The sequence below is a fragment of the Zonotrichia albicollis genome, chromosome 2 (genome assembly GCF_047830755.1).
Source record: "Zonotrichia albicollis isolate bZonAlb1 chromosome 2, bZonAlb1.hap1, whole genome shotgun sequence".
In the NCBI taxonomy this organism is placed as follows: domain Eukaryota; kingdom Metazoa; phylum Chordata; class Aves; order Passeriformes; family Passerellidae; genus Zonotrichia; species Zonotrichia albicollis.
The window spans coordinates 8,977,899-9,003,522 of NC_133820.1; the positions used below are offsets into that span (position 1 = coordinate 8,977,899).

A 25,624-nucleotide genomic window follows, 5' to 3' on the forward strand; every position below is an offset into this window, starting at 1 on the left:
GGTCCCAGCCAACTTCCACCTCTCAGGAGGCACTGACCAGATCCTGCATGGAGTAACTGTGGGAGAAGGGAGTTCTCCCACTGGAGTTCTTCTCCATTTTATTACAAATTTAGTGAACAGGTAGCACAATAGAAGTATTACCTTAATCCTAAGCAGAGATACTTGTACATAAGATAAAATTTGTTTCTTTATATGAATATAACTAGCTTTTTTTCTTTTTTTTTTTTTTTAGCCAGCATTTCTACATCCTTGTAAAATACAGTTTAATTTGTTGAAAGGAAAACCAATATATAATCATACCTTAGAGTCTTGCAGACTGGAGAATAATGGCTTTCCTGAGCTGATGGAGCGTACTTAGTTGAATTCTTTTAATCTAATGTTTTTGTAGGTGGCTGCTGCTGTTTTTCCACTTTCCTCTCTGTGTGGGGATATCTTAACTAGTGAAACAAGCCTGATGCAGAGAAGTAATCTCTTCTACCAGAGCTATTGATGAAGTTGAAAAAAAGAATTTCTGGACACTCAGATTCCTCTGAGGTTTATTCACTTCTGGCAATAACCTATTTCTTTTTGCTGCTTGAACCCTTGCCCCTGTCATGGTGATTGTTGCTTGAAGTAATAATAAGAATAACCATTCTTTTCCCTTGTTTTCAAACAGCTATTCTCCTTTAAAATTTTGAAGGCTTTATCAGCATTTGCATTTATATGTGTAAACCACACAAACCTCTGCCTGCTTGCTTGTGTTGATGTTATATTATGCATTAAAATCTTCTCAAATCACACAGCTCCATTCTTCTCATTTTCACTTACAGTTTGTTTCTTTCTTACACATCTCTATGGAGCTCTTGAGGTCTTTGTCTTTTCCCATGCTTGAATATTCCTCTCTGCTTTTGACTCAGCCTCATGGTTGTGTAGCTCTGTTTTTTCTCTTACCTCTCCCTTCTCCTTCCTTTTTTCCATTTATGACCACTGAATATTGGTCTGTGCTTCTCAGTACTGATCCTTTCACCAGAACCCCTTATAATAGCTATTGAAAAGCTAGTCATTAAGCTAGCTTTTAAAAAATAACTATAAAATAATTAAAATAATGAAAAACAGACCTCTGATATTGTTTTAATGACATAATTAAGGTTTTAACTTTTTTCTTTTACTTTTAAAACTGTTCTTTATTTCTTTAAATCTTATCATCAACAACCATAAGCTACTGCTATTTTTCAACTTCTTTTTACATTCCATTATGAGCTTCAGTATACATTGGACAGCATTTTTATCTGTAGAGTTCTCACACTTAGCATGCTATGTAAGGCATAAACATTGTCTTCATTAATGTTCTGGATATGTCAAAATTTGCTTTTAAGGTTGAAAATTGACTGAGGTGGGCTGCATTCCTCTAGGGATTTGTTACTAATCCTTTAAAAGGCCATTTCATACATTTTGTTTTCTTTAAAGTATAAGTGACTCAGACAACTATTCCTGAAATTGTGGTTCAGGACTTTGTCTTGAAAAAGTCAATAACTTGCTGAAAACTGGTGTTATTTAAATATCTTACTTAAGTGTGCCTATCATATAGAGCATCTCCAAATCTTTGTTTTACATGTTTAAATACCCTTCAGGCTGCTGAACATCCAGCCTATTAGCCACAAGTTTTCTGAAGAATCCACTATGAATATTCAGGAAAATAATCTGATAGTATTTCTTTTTACCATTTCTTTTACTAGAAACAGCTTGATAAGTGTGTGTTTTTATCCTGTCAGATTGATACAGAGGCCTGGTTTTAGCCACTGGATGAACTCTTCTCTGTGGTGTATTCAGTTGGTTGTACCATTTTCACACAACCAGAACTAAAATGCAGCTGGGGGTGGCAGAGATGCTAGTTGACATTTTTGGTGATTTTTCACTAGGTTTTCAGCAGTCATGCTGTTGGGTAGGACTTCAGACCTCAGGATGATGATGCTTCTTCATGAGAAGAAAACTCAGTGCATGAGTCTTTTGGGCTCTACTTTTGTACATTTAAGGAAGCCCTGGAATGTGGCTTTCTGTGTGTGGTGCCATTCACCTGTAGTTGGATTCAACTGAGCATTGGAAAATTATGCTTTTGCAAAGGTGTCAGTAGGAACAATGGCAAAAGAATTGGCCATGTGGAAGATTTCAGATTTCTCAGTTTGATTTTTGGGACCAAAGAAGCCTTTGAAGGAACGAAAACCAAACCCAATGGACTCCCCTTGTACTCGGCATCGGTGAGGTCACAACTTTGAGTGCTGTGTTCAATTATGGGCCCTGAAAACAAGAAATAAATTGGTGTGCTGGGATTTATTCTGTGCTCACAGAGCTGGGGAAGGGTCTGGAGCACAAGTGTGAGGAGGAGCAGCTGAGGGAGCTGGGCATTTTTAACCTGAAGGAAAGGAGCAAGGGGAGACCTTGTGGTTCTGTAGGCTCCCTGGCAGGAGGGTTACAAAGGACAGGACGAGGGGACACAGTCTCAAGCTGCACCCATGTAGGTTCTGGGTGGACATCAGGGGGAATTTCTTCACTGAAAGGTGTGTTAAATGTTGGAATGGGCTGCCTAGGGAGGTGATGGAGTCACTGTCTCTGGAGGTGTTTAAGGTAAAAGTGGACATGGAACTCAGTGCCGTGGTCTGGTTGACAAGGTGGAGATCATTTGTAAGCTGGACTTGATGATCTCAGAGGTCTTTTCCAACCCAAAAGATTCTGTGACTTTTTGGCCTCTTGGCTGACAAGCAGTTCAAACACAGTCAAAGGGAAAACTTTACAGTGTTTCTCAGCAAAATATTATTTTTATGGCATTGATGGATAGAAGTTTACTTTAGGTGAAATTTTGCTGTTTTGACAAATCTTTATGTTGGCGAAAAGTAGGAATGAAAAAATACCTTCAGTCATCCTGCAGTAAATAACACACTGATTGCTATGCAGAGTAGAGTGGGAGGAGATATTTATTACTTTTCCCTAAAAACGTGTTATCTTTCATGCTTTTTGTTTGTTTACTTATCTTTATATTTGAATAAAAGTATGTCTTGAAAAAAGGGTAAGGATAGACTGGGAGTGCTATTGACTGTGGAGTGCTCTTGACTGTGGTGTTACAATCCTTGTGTTGCCTCAGAGTTGAGGAACGTTCCCTGACACAGCTGAGAAAACCCTTGGTCCAACTGAGAGTTGCTGTTTCTCCAGCTTCCCCATAGCCCTGCAGAAATGAGGATCCTTTTTACCTTCCCTCAGCATCTCAGACATCTGAACATGCAGCTGATCAATATCAGATTCAATCTCACACTGAAATCTGGAAGTGGAAATTAGTTTAGAAGCATGGTAGGAGGTGACTTTGGAAAGTCTGGAAGAATGTGGGGGCAACCCATCTGAAATATTATAAAGAAAAAACATTGTGGGTTTTTTTGTGATTTTAAAAAAGAATAACCTCAAAATGATGAATATATTTTGATCTATTTTTGTGAATGTGTATGACCATCCAAAGGGATGTTTTGTGTTTTGTTTGTCTTTCTAGATTAAGCTTTGGAATGAAATAGCCTAGTGTGCTCTAATCATGCCACAAATAGGTGAAATCTTTGACACTGATTAGAGACAAACCTATAGGTGAGGTAAAAATTTCCTGCATCTCTATGTTTGATACCTGATTTATCAACATATAGATGAAGAAAATACATAAAATATATAACTATATTAGTGTATTATAGTTTATATAATGTATCTGTGTAATTTTGATTCCTAGGCATTGCCACACCACTGGAAGTCAATTTGGTCCCTTCAGCTAAGAGTCCTCCTTTGGTTTTGGTGCACTCCCATTGTTTTTCTCCAAGTTCTGTTTTCCTGTCCCAAATGGCAAAGCAGTGGTTCACAGGCAATGAGACACACTTCAGTCTGGGATGAAACACAGTTGAGGACAAGGACTGAAGATGGAGGAGAGCCTGACTATGTCATCTGTATTTCCTAATCCTCCCTCCCTCCACGCTCGATAGAAAACCAAGCCCTGGAAGTGGCAATTCTGATGTGGCTCACAGCAGCCTCAGTCCCCACACTCTCCATTTACTCTGGCTTTTCTTCTCAAGCTGCTGACAGCCCATCAGAGCTGTCAGGCCTGCCTTTGTAGGGAATGCCATCTGCCAGGAACGGAGGAGGAGGACAGGGCAGGAGGGGTTGCTCTGAGCTGTCCCACATCTTCCCACTGTGTCTCCACTCCTGTGTTTAACCAGTGGATTTCTTTGGTATCTTTCCAGCTCTGCAGAATTACAGAACTTTCCAGTCCACAGAATCACCCATAATTTTCATCAAATCCTGTTACCTTATATATTTATAGAATACTTTATATAGTTATATAGTATAATTATATATATAACTATATTATATATATAGTTACCCTAGTTATCTTCCAATTGCTCTTTACTTCAGTTCTACTTAACATTTGCATCCTTTCCATAATCCTTTGCCACTTCTTTTCCCATGTTCTTGGCAGCCATCCCAGGGCCTGTGCATCTCCCACTGTCACTTTCTTTGTGTACCTGCCTGACCCCACTGCTTCCCTCACCCTGCGCTTTGGGGTGGTCACTGCCCGCTTGTCACACCAAATTTCCAAAGAGGAGCTTGCTTCAGATACATCTCTGCCATTCTCAGTCTTGTCCTGGTGCACTTCTCCATCCCAGTGTAGAAAATACCTCCCAGCATTATTCCAGCCCTTTCAAAGACAAAAAGAAATAATGAAACAGACTTTATTACCATTGTGCTTGTTTTTTGTTTTTGAGTATAGTGGAGTTGCTGACTGGGTCATAGGTGATTTTGCATTATTAATGAAAGTATTTCTGTAATTTCATTAATGTTTCCCTTAAGGGGAAATACTATTCCCAGCTTAACAGTTTGGTGTGGGATGATGTTGTTTTTGTTGAAGGAGTTTTATTTTCTAAAAGTGAGTGCCCTAGATACTGACATCTCAGACTATTACAGTGTCCACCAAAGTCAGATGAGATAAATATCTTACCAGGAAGCACAACTGAGGGAAAGAAAAAATAAAACTGACCAGTTTCTTACCCTGGGAACATTAGCTATTGCCTGGGGTTTTATGTAAATGTCAGCCTCTTACATGGTGCAATATAAATATTAGTATTTTAAATTTATATTCTAGCTAATTTAATGAATAACCAGGTCAGGACTTATTTATGCTAACTGCTGCACAAAGCAGTAGCATGTGTTCATGTAGCAAAGATTGAGTGTAAAGCTGAGTCTCTTGAAAATAGGTGGTTTGCTCAAGAGCAATTTGGAAGAGTTGAATTTAATTTTGGTTTAAAGCATGACTCTTACTGTTGCCACTTTGGGCTTCTTTGTTAAAAGTGATTATTTCAGAGAGCAAGTCTTTCTTGGCATCTCCTGGGAAATATGTCTTTAGAAGCTAAAATGGAGACTCAGTGTTAATATCTGAGCAATGCAGTATTTGCCAGTTTTTTTTTCCCCATTCCCACCAGGCAGAGTATTTAAATAACTATAAGATAATGTGCAGCTTTCCAGAAGATTTTTTTGCCTAGAACTCATAGCTTTTTCTGACCTAATTGCATATGTCCAGATGTACTGCTGAATAAAGAACAGAAGCAAACCATTTACACTCATGATACGTAAACTTTTTAAAAATTATTTTTCTCCTTTATTTATTTAGCTTATTGCTCCAATACTTCAGCTAACTCCTGTTCAGTTGACCAGGTCATGAATATTGTGTAAATTGAATGTCTGTAGCTTCCAGTGTTTGGGTTACATCTCCCAGTGTAAGAGCCAGGCACGAGATCAGTCTGGATTTGAGGCATTTTTAGTACAGCTCCCATTTAATCTCTTATTTCAAAGAGACAGACAGACGTGGCTTAAAACTCCAGGCACTCTGTCATTACCCTAGTTTTTTTTTTCCCATAAGTGTACAGTAAATTACTGGTTTCTGACATCTCCTGATAGTGTGGTAGCTATGACAGAAATGCAATTGTAATTCATGGTGTCTTAACCTTGAAGTGTTTTTTGTTGCTGTCTTTTGAGTGGGAAAATTGTTTTGTGGATGTCTACAGATTCATTTTAAAAGCCATGGGCCCACATTTTGTAATCAAATTTTGTTTTTAAAACAAATTATTTTGCTTACACAAAAGATATCCCTTAGCAGGAGAAATAATTAAAAGAAAAATATGTTAATTTCATCTATCAATGAAATTTCAATAGCGATTAGAGGAGGGAAACAAAAGGATTCCTTGACATGGTGATGTAAACTGAAATAAGAACAACTTCTTTTTCAGGGAACACCACTGATTTTGTGGTGGGAGTGATCAGGTAGTGTTCAGGGCTTTTCTTTTTATTTACGTCTTTCTCACCTGTTTTCCACTGTGTTCTCAGAGAAAGAAATAGAGCATTTCTCTTCATTGGGAAGACATAGGATAACTGCAGGTTCTGCTGATCCAAAGTGAGAGCCCTGCTTGTCACATTTTATGGTATCTATTGAAAAGAACTGGACCTATTCCCAGATGAGTGTTTGGAACCATTTACCATGTCTTGAAATGCATTTCAATAAACCTGCAGTCCCGGGTGGGCATTAATCAGTTGATGTGACAGTGCTGTAGCATTCCAGCTATGCCTTTTCTTCCTTAGTGTACAAATACTCCCTCACTTGCAGGGGAACGTTTTTATTCATAAAGATGGCATCTTTTTAAAGGAGCTATGACTTTGCAAAGTAATGGCAGGATTTAGGTGAAAAGTGTAACTTTGTTTTTTTCTGGAATATATGTTTAATGTTCAGGTGATAGAAATGAACAGCTTTTGTAAATCAAACTCTGTGTCAAAGGCACACTTCCTCAGTCCAAAATGATACCAGTGCTATTCTCCAATCAGTGTTTCAGAAATATCAGTTAAATGCAGTTTACTCTTTTGCTTTATAGAAAAGTAGAATTAAGACAATGAAGTTTCTGTTCTGATATAACTATTTTGGGAAAATCCAGATAGGCACAGCATTACTATCTTTATTAATTACTTCATGTCTTTGGTTATGGAACAATGACTACAAACCTGGAAATGTCAAAATAATTGCTTTTCAGTATGCAGTTCTTGTAGGCTACAAAGCTCAGGAAATCAGGTGTTTTATTGAAGCTGCACAAGGATAGTATACGAAGAGTAGGAATATTAAAAGAGTGGAGAAGTTGAGAGAAAGAAAATGAATGGGACAAAATCTCAGTGGATCTTCCTAGTTCTGTTGTTTTTCCTTGAAGATTATTTGTTGTGTGTGCAACAAAGCAAACTCAATAGGTTAGGTTAGCTGCAGGTATAGGGGCAGAAAAGCCATTTTTAGAAAAATACTTTGATTTATCCTTTAGTTGTTTTTGCCCTGTAGCATGATGTGATACTGTTTTGCAGTGTGTGCTTGAAATAGTACTGAGTCTGCTTGCCTCTGGAGTGTGTATGGTTTGGATCTTCCATCTTCAAAAAGGATAAACTAGAATTTGAGTCAAGGAAAAGGTGAACAAATCTTATGAGGGGAAAACCAGATGAAATTAATTTTATGACTTCTAAGAGCAGCAACAACACAGAATCCAAGATGCTGGTAAAAAAGGGAAAGGTTGAAATTTGCATGTCAAAGGCATAAAAGTCCAAGAAGTTTGTGGAGAGGTTTGAATTATAGGGCACTTCCAGCACAAGAAGAACAAAGTATTTACTATTTGGGGGTGCGTTTAACCTGAGGATTAGGGAAAGATTTCTGACCACTAGAGTGAGAGACTTATGGAGCATCTTTCCAGTCAACTTACATAAAACCGCAAAGATACTCCCCTCCTCTTTCTGAAAAATCTTTCTGAAAGAGGTTAAGTTACTATTGGAAGCACTGGGGAATTGGGGGAGCTCTCATGATCTGATGAAGTATAATTGTTTCCAAGGATCTCCTAACTCTGCTTTTTAACTTTTTGGTTTTGCTTGTTAGCATTTTCCTAATAACTTTGATAGCAATTAGGTTTCAATCAGTTTCTCAGATCTTATATAGGGTTTCAGTAATGAGAAAAAAAGACCAAGGTTCTTGTGCTCTGAAAATCAATGTTAAATGCAGTTTTTGTGGAATGGAAAAGAAACAGGGCCAGGAGTATACTGGCCCTTAGGAATTTGGCTAAGGATACAGTCTGTCGCACAGTATTTTATAATACTTATGAAAAATTACTATTTAGATATATAGATCTTGGGAGATGAGGTTTTCCATATCCATCTGAGCTCAGGTTTAGATGGACTGATGCAGTTTGTGCCAATAGCACAAATTTTTTTGTTTTTCTCCAAAGGAGAATGTGTTTGTACACAAGAGGTACACAGTGTTTGAACCCCTGATATCAGCAGCTTTCATAAATACACTCCCTGCTGTTTATCAATAACTTTTGTTTTAATATGCTACCAACAGGATATTTTAAGGGAATAAAGGCAAATCTACAAGTTTGTCATTTATCTAATGCAAGTTTTCTTTGAACCTTCACATCTGTTCATGTCATTGTTTGAATTCTTGTAAAAATTGTTGTGGTGCAGCACAACAGTTTCCAGAAACTGGAAACATGATTTCATATAATTGTTCTTTTAAGCAGCAGCATGAAATAATTAGTATGGGGTACTTTAATTGGTGGTATCCAATTGACTTTTTATGAAAGACTTGAATCATAATAAAAGCAAGAACACAAGTTCGTTAGTTCCTAATACCCAGTGCTGTCATCTTTGGGGAAAAGAAACAGCAGCTCTGTTGTGTATTTCATGGCAGATCCAGTATGTATTAGGTGCTCAGCTCTTGGAGTTTCTTCTTCTTTTTTTTTTTTTTTTTTTTTTTTAATCAAACATCTTCTGGGAAGGATTTTTGACAGGAAAATTATAGGATTGGTGCCCACTCTTAAGATTTATGTTGATAATTGAAGCTGCTTCTTCTCAATAAAACGTAAATGCAGCTTAAATAACTAGCTGAAAGAAAAGGAACATGAAAAAAAAAAAGAAAAAGTGTAGATATGTAGAAAGATTATTACTTGGTTGTCAAGGCCATCATTCCCCTCAGGCAGTTGTCACTAAATCTGTGCTTACTGCTCACTATGTGCCAGTCAACTAATCATGCAACTTTTATCCCTTTCTGATCTAAGAAGTGCTATGAAATTTGCTAGAGGAATGTACAAAATGCTAAGATTAAAAAAGGAAGTAAATTAATAGACATTTCTGTTATTTATCTTCTCCAATATTATCCAGCAAAGATAAAAATATATATGAGCATTCCTGGATGATCCTGAAGGATTTTTTTCCCCGTCTAGGGTTTTGAGTCTCAGTTTTCAAGAAAGTTTAGAGGTCAGTCTTTATGCTTTCATTCTTACAGTGCTTGAAGTACATGTACAGCCAGTTAAATGTCAGTGTGGAAAGCTTGCATACAATATATCTGAAAATGGTATTTCATTTATTTGTGGTCTGGGCCAGGCTGACAGAAACAATAGGAGGCTTGTCCTGTATTGTGTGCTGGCTAGCTAGAATTGCCTGTGAAAATACAAACACAGTGCATACTAGCATATGTCCAAACTTTGGTTTTTAAAAGGCTTCTTAACTGCTTTTTAAACATCTTACATTGAAATTGGCTTTTTATTTTTCCAGAGCATCTTAAGAGCAATTGATTTTAGCTCTGTAATCCTTTGTTTCAACGCCTTTCCTTGGGAATTACATAGGAAGTGAGTAAAAATATAAACAGAATAAGGTTTTTAATCCCTCTAGGCATTTTTACCTTGGAAAGAGGGATTCGAAATTGGCCAACACAGTTGTGAGGGCAGAAGTATTCAATGAGGGGCTTTTCACAAAAGCTGTGTAAAAGCTTGGGATGAGTAGACACAGATGAATCTTTGCAGTGTCTGAGATGTGTTCTCAGGGAGCACAGAACTCTATTAGAGGCTTTTTTAGCTGCTGCAAAACACCAGTACTGGTTGGCACAATTTTCTTGTGCTCCTTTCACTGGGTTTGGCCTGTTCCAAACCTCCTGGAGGTGCTGCTTAAAATTTGTCTTTGGTGTGATGTGCAGGCTTGGGCCAGCAGAAGGGTTCGGAAGCTCCCTGGCTTCTGTTTTTTCTACCCAAACCTTATCTAAAGAGGAGGTTTATTACTGCTTAAATGTTTTGTGATCAATTTAATGATCAGTAATGTTCATGTAAAACTACCCTGTTCTGCTGCATACAAAATACAAATGTATTTCATTGTAGTCTGGCCATACTGACAGATTTTTGAGTGTGTGGTAGTGCTAGCTGATTAGTTGAACATTTAATTATCTTGAGGTGAAGAAAGTGTGAAATAAAATGAAAATGGTACATTTTAGGATAGTTTTATTTTATATACATAAATCAAAATATATATGCCTGTTTCACATATTTAGCATATATTTAATGCAGCAATTCTTGGGCCTCTCCTCTTCTTGTCTCCTTTCCCTGTTTCCACATCAGTTTATGGTCTATTAACCTGCAGTGAATAGATCTTGTGTTTCTGGTGCTTCGCAGCTGTTCAAACCTCATGTTATTAATGTTAATAAAGAATCTTGGCATCTGAGATTTTAATAATCGGGAATTAGTGACCCAAGAGACTAATTTTTTATCCATGGCAAAGTTGTGCTTCAAGAAAGATGAAAATAAGGAAAACAATAATTTGAAATTGAGTCAACATTTAAAAACCTTCAAAGCTTTGATAGGTGTTTGTTCCAAATCTGGAATTCTTTGGTACCTGGTAGCTTACCGTATTTATCTGTGGTATATATCTATGCAGACTATTACTGGGGTTGTTTGTTTGGGGCTTTTTGGGTTTTGGGGCTTTTTTTTTAGTTTTATTTCATGTGTTTTATGTTTTATTTTTGTTTGGGGGTTTTTGCTGTTTTTTTTGTCTTTTCTGTTTTTCTTTTTTTCTTTATGCAAGTTGAATTTTGAAATAGTGTGAATTATCAGCTTGAATTTTTAAATAGTATGAAATTGAGTGCTGTTCTTGAAGAGCATCTTGTTTAGAAGTACCTTGTCTGGGAGGGTATCTTATTTGCTTGTAAATTTTTCTTTTATGCTAGATACTCTTGTCTCACAGTTTTTTTCTAGATTGGAGACATCTAGAATTTTATAAAGTAAAAATTTTCCCAGTGCACGAGGCATAAGAAGCACTCAGGCCCTCCATGAATTTATACTTCTATGGCACTACTTAACGTGGAACTTAAGAGATGGTAGTACAAGTGAAATAAAGCAACTCTGTGAGCAGTGGAAATGTTAGAGTTACTCTGTAGACATTGCATGAATTAATGGCCCTTCCAGAAGGTTGCGTGAGGTTGGCTATGGGTTATGGATTAGAAGTACCAGTTCTGCTGGTTGAGGTGGTCTGATCTCTGTGGAGTGCTGCAGGACTAGTTTTTGTAGTTCTAGATGTGCATATGCATGTATGTATAAATTTATGTACATGAATAGATCCATGTAAAGACAGATGTAATTTAGGAATCTGGTTGTCCTCTGGTATTAGGTCCCCTCTTGAAAAAATGCTTTTGAACATACTCACTTGGGAGAACCTTGCACATGGTGAAGCGCACTCAGGTTTTCTTTTGTGTACTTTAGGATGTTAATAGCTGCTCTTGTCAAATCCTATGCTGGGAGGTGATTGTTAAGTAGCTGTTTTGCAAAACACCGTGACTGTACCTGGCAGTGATTTCCTAAGAAAACTTGGGTTTTTTTACCTTGCAGGTTCCCGTCTTCGACAGGAGGATTTCCCGCCTCGCATCGTGGAACACCCCTCGGACTTGATTGTTTCCAAAGGAGAGCCAGCCACCCTGAACTGCAAGGCAGAGGGCAGGCCCACGCCCACCATCGAGTGGTACAAGGGGGGAGAAAGGGTGGAGACGGACAAGGATGACCCGCGCTCCCACCGCATGCTGCTGCCCAGCGGATCTTTATTTTTCCTGCGCATCGTGCACGGGCGCAAGAGCCGGCCGGACGAAGGGGTCTATGTGTGTGTGGCCAGGAATTACCTGGGGGAGGCTGTGAGTCATAATGCATCGCTGGAGGTGGCAAGTAAGTGCATTTCCCTCCTCCCCCCTTCGGTAACAGCCGCTTGCTTTGATGTTATTTGAAGATAGAAATAAGTGTGAGCTGCCTCTGAGGCAGTGACTTGAAAGCAATGAAGGAATTACACGGTTAATTATTATTTATACAGAGATAGGAAAAAAGAAGGGGAGTCAGGAGATGTATCGTATCACTGGAGAAATTCAGATGATTTTGTGCGTTCTCGCTACTTTTATGCTTCCGTGAAATTATGATTGCTTTATGTTTGTAAGAGTTTGTATATTAGTTTCAGTTTATACATGTTTTTTCCTCTCCAGATAACCATGCAATTTACAGTGTGTAATAGGAGGCAGGATAGCCAGGATTTGATCTAACAGGGTAGTTGTTGTTGCACAAATAAGCAATGGAAAGAGAAATGGCAGATTTAGGAAGACAAAGTTAAATTTTTTTTTTCTCTAAAAGAACTGGCTCACAGTTCTCTCTGGTTTTAAGTAGTGGCCAACGGAAGGAGCAGTCAAGTATGTTCACATCACTTTGTAATGCTTATCTCTTCCTGTATATCCTTTAAACTCTACTTGTTGTAGAGAAAGAGAGTGCACATTAAAGTGGTTTAAGCATTCGTATGGAGGGCCAAATGTAGGTCAAAAAAAATCCATTTTGGAGGTTACTAAAGTATGAGAGGAAGACTTGCAATTCAAAGTTAGATATCTATTTTGAAGTGGCTTTTATAGGCTTCCTTTGTAATGTGTAGCAATTCACCTGGTATCCTGTTGAAGAGCGGCACAGAACTGGGTGAGTCACTCTGGAAACACTGATCTCTGTTGACTGAATGATTCATGTTGTTAAGCAGCTCTGAAGAGGCTCCTATCTCTTAGATAGGTTAAGTGCCACTATTTGGTGTATAGTTTCAGAAGAAGAGTTTGTAGATTTTCATAAGTCTTACAGCAGGCTAAGGAAATAGATTATAAATCTGTGCATTTGCTTGAGCCCTCTGTCTGGTCTGTCACGTTCAAGACAATCCCAAGAACTTTTGTAACTACGCCAGAAAGATCTCAAGCTTCACATACAACAGCATAGATATACATGATTAAGATCATGCTGTTTCCTTGTTAACCACTTTAGTGATAAAAGTAATCAGTGTCTGGGTAGCTGGAAGTATGCTTATCCAGTAAATGTGTAAACTGTTTGAATCATACTCGTTACTCCCAAATGCCGTATCTGGTATCTTGTAAGTGTAATTTTGAGTGGGTATTAATGGTTGAGATCTTGATTTTTATCTAATTGCTGTTTCATTTATAGCACTTCATGCTGGTTCTTAGAAGGGTTTTAATGTTCTGTGCTTGTTTCACGTTATTTTCATTTGTGGTGTACCTTGAAGTGATGTTGAAGTGCATTCAGTGCTTCTGTGTCTTCCACACTTCTCATCAGAACCCAGAAATGTGAGGTGGAATTCAGGGATTGATGCACTATGCATGCATCAGTTCAGCTGGTACATAGCTATTAAACGTGTTTGTCACTCCTGGATCAAATAGCTTTCTTGTGATTATAGTATAGAGTCTTACCAACAGGGTCTGAATGCAAAATATTGATATTGCCACAAAATTTTTTAAGAGCTTCAGCCAACTAGTGAGACAAAAAAAAATTCTTTGAAGTGTGTAAATGTACACCATTTAACAATAATGTAGCATTAAACTGTTAATACTCCTCAAAGTGGAACTCAATAGCCCTTGGAAACCACCAACAACCTGTAAAAAAACCAAAAACCCAATCTATATTTGGAAATAGGATTTGTAGGTATAATGATATACAGTTTCAGTTGCATACCAGGACATGGTAGACAAAGAACTTTAACAGTAAAGGTTATTATTTTAGTGGAAAGGTAGTGATGTGACAGTGCAATAGCACCAAACCACTTTAAATAGCACAGAAGAGGTGAGGAACAAGGAAAGAGTTGAAGGCTGGTGGAATAAATTTGCATTAAATTAAAAAGCTCTGCGTTATAGGTGTAATGCTATCATCATTATGAACTGGAGCTGCGTTCACAGCGGATTGCTGCAAATCAGCAAACTGCTCTGTTTGGTTCTCAGTGCACCTGTGCTGAGCCCCAGAGCATTTACATTTGTATGCCTCTAGTCATACACAGTTGCTTGTTTAGAAATCCATATGTTCTAGTTTAATTTTTGTGTGTTTGCAGAGTCAAATTGCCTTTGTTTGGTTTCTTCTTTCCACAGTACAGAAGATGATTAAGAGTACTCATTATATGCTTTGATGCTACAATTTTAACCAGAAACCTTTTGTGAAACAGGAAACAGCATCATGTTCTGCAGTTTACCTGCAAACTCTTGGCTGAAAGAGGCAGCTCATGTCTGCACCAGTTTGTTTTACAATGTGATAAGAAATTTATCACTTTCCTTCCATCATCTCATATAGTAACACGTTGTTAGACAAAGTTCCTTTGCTTTCTAATGGATGTTGTGCACTTTACTTTAGATTCAGGTTAATACTAAAGTAAGTTTTCATGTCTGTTATGCCTTCATGCAATTATTTTTCAACTTTTTAAGCAGTTCCCATGCTCATCTTTTGAGATTAATTCACAGAAAGAATTTGTTGTCTATGCAGTCAGGTGGACATCTTCCTTAAGCACAGTTCTTAGATTCCACAGTTGCAAAGAAGGAAATGTCTGGGGATTTCAAAGCTACAAATTTCAGAAGATTGCACTGTATTAAAGGTTGTTTTATCTTTTTTTAAATACCTGTGTATTTTAAGAACTTTCAAAGCAGCTTTAGATTTGATTACCACTGGGGAGTAGTGACTTAAATCAGAATTGAAGATGATTTTCCATCTGCTTTGTCACTTTCTAGTCATCAGCCTCTCCTTGGTGACTTGACTGACATTTGCATGTCATTTAATCCAGAGGATGTTGCATTTTCTTCCACTGATATATATCTAAGTAATGATAGTGTTAGTCCTAAATAAATACCATTGAACATGACCTAAATAGCATTTATTATCAGCAAATTGAATTAAATAAGCTTCTTATTCAATCTATGGCTCTTGTGACCCTTCCAGAATGTTTGAAGGTGTGTGTCTACTCACAGCATTAAGGATTTGTTGTATCTTCTCCATAATCCTATTTTATTTTATATAAAAATATTTTTGCAGCTCTATTTGCCTAAGTTTCTTTGGTTATTTCTTTGAAACCATGTCCTATCCCATAAAAATCCTTATAAACAAGATGATCCTCTGGCTGGTGAAGAGTGGTATCCTAAATCTACCAAACATGTTCTTTAGCCAGCCACTTGATATTTCAAGAATTAAAATCTTTCAGACACTTTGGAGATGAGTAAAACTACTCTCTGTTGCAGAGCTCTGTGCAAAGAAGCTTTGTAATTTAGTATTACCTGACATTTTCTTTGTAATTTAGATCTGTGATAAATGGGAAGGAGATAAATTTGCATAAAATGTGAATCACAAGTCAGTCAAAGAAGTGATCCTGTCTAACTGGGGATTTTATTTTTTTTTAGTTGACTGGCTTCCTCTGTATTTAAAATCCCATTTCCACAGCTGTTTGAAATGGAGACTGGCTGTATGTGTTCAGAGCTGATTTGCAGAAGCTTGCAGTCTCTGCAGTGCAGCCCAGAAGGGCTGAGCGATGGGATAATCAGGCTGGAGGCATCCTCCAGACTGAGACTGCTCCAAGTCTGCTTCCCTCCCTCTCCCTGACTTCCTGAACTCGGCCTTTTGATCACTGGAGACCTCCTTAAATTAGCTCCATGTTTTGTTTTGGAGGAATGTAACTGGTTTTGGATTACTGCCTACCAGTGACACGTTCTCCGGTGGTGAAAGGTCCTAAGGAACGGGGAAAGGGCATGTCCTTGTCAAAATGAAGCTGGGTAATTCTCTCTATAAATGTCAGCTTTTACAGGTGGCAGAAGAAAGTGGAATCATACTTCATCCTCAGAGTAAAGGCTGAAGACTGTTTTGGCTATCACATAAACAGTTGGAAAACAAAGTCATTTTTCAGAGTAGGGAAATAGAAACAGTTTTGAAAAAGTGCATTAGCAGACTGGAAAGCGGCTGCAAGCTGCTTCACATGCTTGAATCTCTCAGGATTGTCTGGTGAATGGATTCACCTGATTAAGACCAAATTCTGTTACTGGAGTGTGATCGTTTGTTTCAAATTTTAATTTTTTTTTAATGTTATTCCATTTTGAGGAAAATTGTATCCCTGGATCTTGTCGTTGTCTGTTAAGTAACAATGTTGTAGAAGCACACTCCTCTTGAGAGTGGCAACAATAGCTGCAAGGGTACATTCATCTTTCTTTCTCCACTCTAAAGATTTCAGGCTGTTAAGAAAAAACCAAATGCAAATGAGGTTGTTTATGTTTGCTAGTCATGGACTCTGCAATCTGTTTTTCAAATCATATTTCTCTGAGACAAACTTCTCTTTTGCCACAAGTTCTTTCCCCTCACACCTTGCCTTGTCAGTGAGAGTTTTTAGAGAAGGGATATATTTATTACCAAGGTATTTGGTATGATTCTTTCATGTGTAGTTTTGTCATCATCATAACGTAATTTCCAGTGCATACTAGATGATGGCTCTAGTTCTAAAAATGCTTTGTTACAGTTTTAAGATTTTAGAATCTGAAGATCAGTGATGACTTCTCTGTAGTTAATTTTCCTGTTATGCAGAATATGAGCTGCTCAATTAGCTGCAAAATCCTTTCTCACTTTACATTAATTTTAGGCAATATACAGCCTTCCTGAGTTAGTGATTATAGGATTACCTGCAAATCATGCAGTATGGTCAAAATTCAAACAATAAATTTGTATAAATGGACCTTATGTGTAATCATTGGCACGTTAAGAGAGTAGGACAAATAACTCCCTTCTTCAGCTGCATGACAACGAATAAAAGATTTTGGATACATGTCAGAACTTCCATCATTTGAGGCACCCATGTGCTGTTTATGGTGTTTACAGTTTGATTTGGCAAAGTCTCACAAAAGTCAGGGCTTTGTTTCAAGTGTGTGGTTGGTTTTAAGGTATCACAAAAAAAGTCTGTCTTCGAGTCTTCTGTCTGCACTCTTGAAATAGATGATAAAATAATAGAATTACTGGCTGTGCATGCTGTAGAAGTGGTTATAAGGTTAATGTATGCATTCAGGAATAAACTTATGTACAGGTTTAAGAAAAACAAAACTCTTAAAGTTTTGAAAACAACAACCAAAAAACTGTCTAGGGAAAACTAAAACAGTGAGGCTTGACTGGAAAAGCTATGGCTTAAATATGCTTCTACCTGTTAATTTGTAAGTTTGGTATGGCAGAACTTAATTCTGTTATGTCTAAGTGTTTTATTAAAGGAAATTTCCATGTTTATTATCTAAAATGCAACTTGTATATATTTGGATATTTGTAAGATTAGTTCTTAAAAGTCTTAGAGAGATTTGTATTTTAGGGTTTTGCTTGTGCTGTGGGGATGTTTGGAAGCCTCTTCTGTAGTACACCTGAAGTGCTAAGATTGACTAGATTTTGGAAGCAGACTAAGAGACTTTGATTGCAGATGCGTGTCAACATATTTGAGCATTATAGCTAATTCTGTATCAAAACAGTTCACAGGTGAGTGTTACTGTCAATAGGTTACAATGAAACTTACAAAATGAAAATTTTTCATAGATGCTATTACATGAGACTTTCAACCACTGTGAAAACAAAGCACATAAATAAAAGATTCCTATTTAATGCAGTTATCTACTCCTGCCAAGGTCAGGGCAAAATAATGCACACTTGGCCTGAAAATTGTTCTTACATGTCTGTATTTTCCCAGAAACGATGCAGAACAGAGGAAGTTAGGAGTACAGTTCTTGATGGGTTCTGATACTGTGAATAAACAGATTATTCTTAAGCTGATGAGTAATTTAGGATGTTACAGCAGCCATGCTGGGATGGATGATTAAGCAAAATTAGACGTTTTATAGTCTTGCCAGAAATTGCTGTGCAGCTCAGTGAGTTCATAAATCAAACAATGTGGTGCCAGTCTTTTCGTGGAGTGGCAGCTCTGATGGGTAAAAGATTATCTGAAACCTTGAACCAAAACTGGGGAATCTGGCTCTTCAAATGAGGTGGAAGCTTTGGTTTGCACATTTTGTCATCAGGTTGTTAGTTTCAAAGAAAAAAATGGAAAGTATTCAAGTTGAAGGGTCCTACTATATCAAGCATGAGCCTGATACAAGTATTTAAGTGTTTTTCCTGAATCCAGCTAACATAGTGAATGGATACCAAAGCTCTCCTTAGTTTTAGTATTCAGAAGCCTGTGGAAGACAATTTGGACTCTTAACATCAAGTGTAAATGCACAGAAAGGCAGATATCCTAATTGCATGGAGAAAGAAAAGGACATTTTGATACCACAGTTTGTTTTCAGTGTCTGATGCTTGTTTTTCCTCCCTTCCCATGGCATTTCCAGCCTGTGTGTGTGCCTCTGGGCTGGGAAGGATTGAGCAGAGTTCAGAGGGAGCTCCTTAATGCAAGTTATCAAATTAACTGGGACCATCGGCTGTCTCCTCTCCTTTCCTGGTTGTGAGCTTCCTCTGGTCCAAGGGAATCTTTATATGGTGTTTTCATCTAAGAGGTGTCTAGTACATTTCCCCCCCAATTTCTGCTTTAGACTCTTGATCTTTCTTCCCCCACCTCCTCCCCTCCTCTTCCTCCTCCTCCTCCCCCAAGACATCTTGGTAGAACTAGATGAAGATCGTTTCTATTTTTATAAGTGTTTCCATTTCCTAGCTGATGATGCAGGACATACGCCTGTAGGCAGAAGTATAAAGTCAGAAAGTAAAAAGCTGACTAGTCCGTTGGTTGTTCTGATTCATTTTTCCCCAGTATGACACTTTAAAAAAAGTTTTTCTGAAGTTCTTAGACTTGCTTCTGATTTAATATTTGGGAATAAATTTATGTTGTGCCAGTACATTTTGTATATGAATTGAGAATATTCGGCAAATACTCCATATTAATGAAATCTTAATTTGAGTTATTATTCCCCAGAAAACAAAAATATCAGCTGCATTTAAAGTTTTGAAGGAAAAAATTTTATTTTTCCTTTTTTCTGTCATAAGGTTAAAACCTGTGTTTGAGATCATACTGCTGACAAAGACAGATTTGCATCTTTGTGTCTGTGAGCTGTTTTGATGAGAACTGTCTGACTTGACTTGCATCCTGTATGTAAATTGATTTCAGCTGATGGCTTTGAATTTGAAAGAAATTTAATTTGAAAACTGCCCCGTTCCACTCCCTGAGGTGGTGGATGCTTCTCTACGTCATCTGCTCAGCAGTGCAGAGTCAGCATATGTCTGTTCCTCTCCTATTTAAACTGTGCTCTCCAGAGAAGCAGAAATTCCCTTTAGACCAGGCACACATCTGCTGACTCTCTCCTGCTAGCAGAGCGACTGAAAAGATATCTTTCCTGTGATTAAAAGAAATATGTCTGGAGGCGCTTAGTTTTTGTTCAATTAATCAAAGATTAAACACATGTGGACTCTCTAAACTGGGCTTCTTTGTGCTTCCCTGCTATCAAAATTGGCTGGGGAGAGGAGCTGGGTGTTAGAGCTGGCTAGACTGAAATTTAATTTTTTTACCTATACACATGCTATATAATTCAGTTCCAAAAGGTCACAATAAGGTGGAGAGGAAAAAAAACCACACACAAAAATCTTGTTTGTTAGTTTTCAATTAATTTATAAGTTTAAAATATTTGAGATTAAGGAAAAAAAAGGGGGAAGTGTCAAATATTTTTTGTAACACTTGCTTTTAAAAGAAAAAAAAAGAGTCTTAGGGTTATGTGATTGGGCTACTTTATACATAGTTGCCATTTTGGTAACCATTTCCAGATGCAAAGGCATTTTTGGTTGCTTTTGTTCCTCAATTCCTGTTAGTAAATGCTTTCCTGGCAGAAACTGTTAGTGTTAAAAGTCTGGTTTTCAGCTCAATGACTTATCCTTACTCAACAATAATACTTCTGATAGATTGTTTTGTAAAAAACCTCCAGGCTTTTCTCTGATGTTAAAAGAAATGAATTTTTTTTTCACCTGAAAGTATGCAGAATCCAAAAAATCCTGGAAAGTAAGATGGCAATAATTAAAGCAGATTCCTTGAATACCATGCTGTTCTTAAATTTTTCATCAGACACTAGCAAGTCTCTCTTGTAGACATCTTTATCTGAAGAGAATTTGCATGGCTCCAGTTTTATTAGTGGAATTAGCTCTTTGGTGTAGTGTATGATGTGGTTTTAAAACAGAAAAGGCTCTGCTGATAAAGTAAATTTGTTGAGATTTTTTTTAAAGTGGTGTCTTTTAGTCTGGTCTTTGTAATACCTATGGTTTTGGTTTCTTAATAGATTGAATTTTTCTCAAAAATATATAAAAACTTAGCTATATTTCACTTTCTGAATGAACATAAAATCCAGTGTAAAGGTTTGTCCTTTCATAAGTAGGCATCAAGCAGCATTTTTGGCAAGGTACTTCATATGATAGCAAAGTTTCTTCATAAAATAAAATGTGTTAGACTTGTAGTAATAATTACTGAAGAAGCAACCACTGAAATGTTCAAAACTGCCATCATGGAATTAGCTAGTAAAATATAATAAAAATCTCAATATATGAGATTTTCACTCTGAATGGGATGAACCAATCCTTTGATACTAATAAAAGGTGTGATGGTAAGCATTGCAAATTATTTCATTTTAACATTGTAACTGAAGTAATTAGATTTTTTTACCCAAAAATAGCCACAATATTTTCCCAAAGTAGAAAATAACATCTTAAAGGTTATTTCACTTTAGTAAAGTTTTGTGTTTATACAGAAGAAAGAGAATCAAGGGATACTTCTGTTCCAGCACCTTAGCATTGTTTTCCTTTTGCAAGAATACCATGAAAAGTCCTCTGTCCTCTATTTATAAGTAGGTGTTTCAAAAGAAGTTCTTAAAGGCTTTTCATAATATTTAAATGTGTCCATAGTTGGGAATGAAGGTGGTCTTGCTGTTGTTGTTTTCTAGACAGAAAAACTGAGGCAGGAAGAAATTAAATCTTCATCTCAGATGTTCAAAAAAAGCTGTCAGCTCTGGAGAGATGGGGAACTCTCTTGCAGTTCTGTTTGTTCCTCACAAGACTGTTCTTCATTGCTCTGTTTTAAGGACTAATTGAAATGTTTCATAGCAATTTTTAGCACTAACTACAAATAACTTTGGAAACCCTTTGAAATGTTCCAAAAATTACCCCTTTTGGGTGGTGCTGGGATAAAAAATGAGTTCTCTAACTTGTAATTTTCCATTTTCCTGGATTTATTCCTCTAGAGCCTGTATTGCTGATTCCCTATGGCAGTGGGGCTCCTTATTTTTTTTGTTTTCTCCCTGCCAGCTGCTCATGGCTCAGATGAATATATCAAGTTGATTGAGTCTTTAACCCTCTGCTGCCCAGACAGCAAAGGCCAAAAAATGAAATAGGTAGGTGCTGTAGAAGATGCTGGAAACAGGGACACTTGCTTTTCTTCTTCCAGTTTATTGTGTTCCTGCTGGGCTTAGGACTGCTCCTGCAGAAGCAGATGAGAGTTGTTGATTTTAGTTTCACTCATGCTCAGGAATGGTGTCAAAATTCAAATTCAGACCCTTTGCTTTGTTACATGGACTCAGTGAGGCACTCAGTGCCATGGTTTAGCTGATAAGGTAATGTTAGATCACAGGTTGGACTCAATGATCTCAGAGGGCTTTTCCAGCTTAGTTTATTCTGTGGTTCTGTGATAGATGATGTGAAGATTTATGTGCAGGCCAGGAACTTCCAGACTATTGGATCTGGCTGTGTGATTTCCCATTGGAGAGGTTGTAGTCCCCATGCAGGATTTGTGCTGCCCTGTTTGTTGTGGGGGTTTTTGGGGCACCAGTTTACTCATGATCTTCCCTGATTATGTAGTAGGTCTGGCAAAACTATCTCTGAAAATCTCATCACAAAAGGTGTGTGAGCTCCCTGATTATGATATTTATATTATATTACCTATATTACCTGTTATTTATATTACCCTGATTATGTTATTTGTATTACGTTACCTACTGGTCTGGCAAAGCTCTCTCTGAAAATTCATCGCAGAAGGTGTGTGAGCTCGAGAGCCTGGTGTGGCTGTGGTGCCTCCTCTGGCTTAGCCCAGTTTGGGGGAGATGCTCTGGAGGACCCAGCTTGCTCCAGCTCTGCCCCACACAAGCTGCTCTCTGGACAGGCAGCTTGGGAATGTGGGGAAGTGCTGGAACTGCTACAATTCCATTCCAGCCCCTCAGCCATCACCCACGTTCTTTTGTTCCTCCCACACCCTGCTTCTCCTCACTCCCTTTCTCTCCTTCCCGCTCTCCTGTGGGCTAAGCAAATTGTTTAGCACAGTACACGATGTGCAGTCTTTGCTCTAGGCCATCGTGGGATCCAAGAAAAACCATCTTGCAGAGCTGGATTCAGCCTTCAGGCTGTCAATTAGTTATCCCTGTTGTAGAGGGAGAATTGCAACTCATGCATATTTCTGCTCTATGTCATGGAATAGATGCAGAGCTTCAAAGTTAGGAGGGTAGAAATTGGGAGCAGTAATTAGCAGTTACAGTCCCTGGTTTTGCTCCTTCAGTGTGCTGTCATCATTTAAATATTTTGTTACTGGAAAGAAGAAAGTAAGCTTAATTTTTTCCTGACTTCAATTATGACAAAAAGAAACCTGATTTAAACCAGTCTTCCTAGGGGATTAGATGAGCGTGAGTAGAGCTTGTCTGTAGAAGAGCAGTGTAAACTAATGGTAAAAAATTTACTTACTTTTCTTCAAATTATATGACTGTGTTGTGGAAAGAGTCAAGCAGTGACCCTTTCCCCTAAACACACATACACAGACCCACTGGGTTGGTAGATAGAGGTGAAAGGAGTAGATGTGAATAATTCAAAATGCATTTACCCAATAATCATCAGTCACAATTTGCAGGATTTGCACATAGGACAAGTAAGATAAACAAGATAAAAAACCTAGATAAAACCAGTAGTGGTAAAGCTAAGTCCACTCTCCATAATTGAACTGAATGGCCTGGCAAGTATGTGCTTGCATTGAAATGCCACATCATAAGTCTGAACATGAAAGGTATATTTTCAGAAGTTTTGCATTATGGGACCATAGTCTGTTAAGGGAGTGATGCTTAACAGGATCTGGAATTACATTAGATAGTCTAAGAAGATTGTTAATTGAGCTGTGAAATACAAGTACAGAGATAAGGTACAGGTGACTCACCAGTGAGAGGATTACTGAATCCACTTGTGCTCAAAAAAGGACATTGGAAAGTTGGAACAGGCTCAGAAAAGTTCCACAGATAATTCCAGATTTCAAAAGCTTGGGATACATGAGACTTCTGCTCAACCTAGTGTAGTTTTATTAATGCAAATGTTTAGAGTTAACCTGAGGCTACAAGTCAACTCCTACAGAATAGAAATGCCAATGAGGACTGTAATTCCGTGACTGTAGATGCAGGGATTCTGTCTCCATTAAACCAAATATGTGTGTACTACCCTGACCACAGCTACAGCTTGAAAAAGGTATTAGCAATTCTGTGCCTATGAAGTAAATCAGTAGGTAAAACCCTGCTTATTTTTGCTGTACTTAAGGTTTCATCCGTACTGCTCTGGGAAGTTAAATCAGCACCAGAGTTTATTTCAGTACTGTTATTTATTTTTCAATTAAGATTACAGTAAGGGAAGCCACAGGATGAGAAAGTATGTGTGCAGTTTGCTGTTCAGGCTTCCTAAGAAACATTAGTGTCTTGAAGAAATACTGTTATTCTTTGCTGAATTCAAGCAAAACACAAGAGGCAGAAGAGAACTTGAGAAGTGCTGTTGGAAAAGCAGTAGCTTTAAATAAACTTTTCTTTCACTGGGATTTTTATTTCCTTTGGTCATATCATACTGAAATGAGGAAATGTGTATTTTAAAGTTTCGGGGTTTGTATTTGTTCAGTTTTTTTAAATGTTTCCTTGAGGTATTCGTATATTGAAATGAACTGATACACAAGACTGCATGAAGCTCTGTGTGGTATCTGTAGAGTTAAAGAGGAGAGCAGAAAGTTTGAATTGGTCTGTGGTCTGCATCCAAAGGCATTAACTATTCACCAGACTTTAGTTACTGTCTCTGTCTGTAATTCATCTTGATGGCATCTTGTAAAAGCCATAGACCACCAAAAGAGCAGGAAACAGTTGAAAGGAGCTGGTTATGCGCCAGTCTTGCTCAGCAGATTTTGTTTAAAATTCTCTTGATGTATGCACAGCACGAGGCAGGTAAAGTTTTTTTTTTTAGTTCCTCAGCCTGTGGGCACTCAGCTTCATCCTATCAAGCTGGGATCTTGTAAGAAAATGAAAAGTCTTGCCCAGTGGCTGAAGGTGCCAGTCCCTCAGGGCTTCATGCCTTCTCACATTTCTCCTCTCTTCCCCTTTTTCTGGGGGCCCTTAAAATTGTAGCTGTTTTCTGACAATGCTGTTTGTCATACCTGCAGGTTTAGTCCGAAATTGGCCACCTTATGTCTTGTTTTCTGGATCTCAGGGTTGTGGTATTCTTTGGAGTGTAGGTTTGGGGCAGCTGCAGGGGTTTGACTTGGGAACAAAGGCTCCTGAAGCTGCCCAGAGGGTTTAGGGAGGGAAGGAAAGGCCACTAACAGGGCAGGCCTGGAAATAGGATTGCTACCTAGAAGATGCCAAGGAAACTCTTTTTAATGGATCTGTCCAAGCTAGGTAAAATTCTGTGCATGTGTTATTTCCAAGGATTTATATTTTTTAAAATTTTTGGTGACTTCTGCCCCTCTGAAAGTGAACAGGTTATTGTTCCTGATGATGTGTGGTGTTGGCTCTAAGTTCAACACTGGCTGAGACCTGAAGCACAGGAGGGTACATTAAGAGTAATCATCTCTTGAGTCTTGACTTTTAATTATTTGGGCTTCTGTCTGTCTATGTAAATGATTTGGAGAGATAATAATGACTTCCCTTGGAGGGTATTAGTTTGGCTAAGATGATTTGTTGAGATATATGGCTTAGTGTGCTTAATGCTGATGATTATTTGCATTTAATTGTTCCCACTATGGATGTAGTGGACATTCTTCTGGTTGATGAGTTGAAACTGAATCTGAAATATGTATGTGTAGTGGGAATGAAAAATCACAGGTAGGCTCTCCTATAAGCCTAGGAGACTGTGACACTTGGGAACACATGGCATTGCTTTTTTTAATTACAAGGGAAACAACTGCATGGAACATTAAGATATGTCAGAGTTCATATAGATCCAATTGCTTGAGGTAATAAAATTTTAACTTTTTATATAGTTTTGGCCTTCCAAATTAAATGCATACTAACATTATGATTTAAATTGTTTAATTAAGCATATGTATGTGCATTATGTAAGTTTTGTGCATATCTTACGTTAAATAAAAATTCTGCAGAAATTTATTCAGGCATCCTGTTCAAAACTCTGTTAATTTAATACACAGAGAAATTCTACCTTAAAAAATAAAATACAAAATACATTTTCAATTACTGTGTGCAATAAAG

At 37.7% G+C, this 25,624-nt stretch overlaps 1 protein-coding gene across 8 annotated transcripts in view; it reads left to right on the forward strand.

Moving 5' to 3' along the window:
• ROBO1 (roundabout guidance receptor 1) overlaps positions 1 to 25,624 on the forward strand; it is a 682,041-nt gene that overhangs the window by 417,224 nt on the left and 239,193 nt on the right. For all 8 annotated transcript variants that reach the window (XM_074532705.1, XM_074532691.1, XM_074532716.1 and 5 more), the window contains one exon: positions 11,718 to 12,044. In XM_074532705.1, coding sequence (XP_074388806.1) covers positions 11,718 to 12,044 — 327 coding nt within the window. The remainder of the gene's footprint in view (positions 1 to 11,717; positions 12,045 to 25,624) is intronic.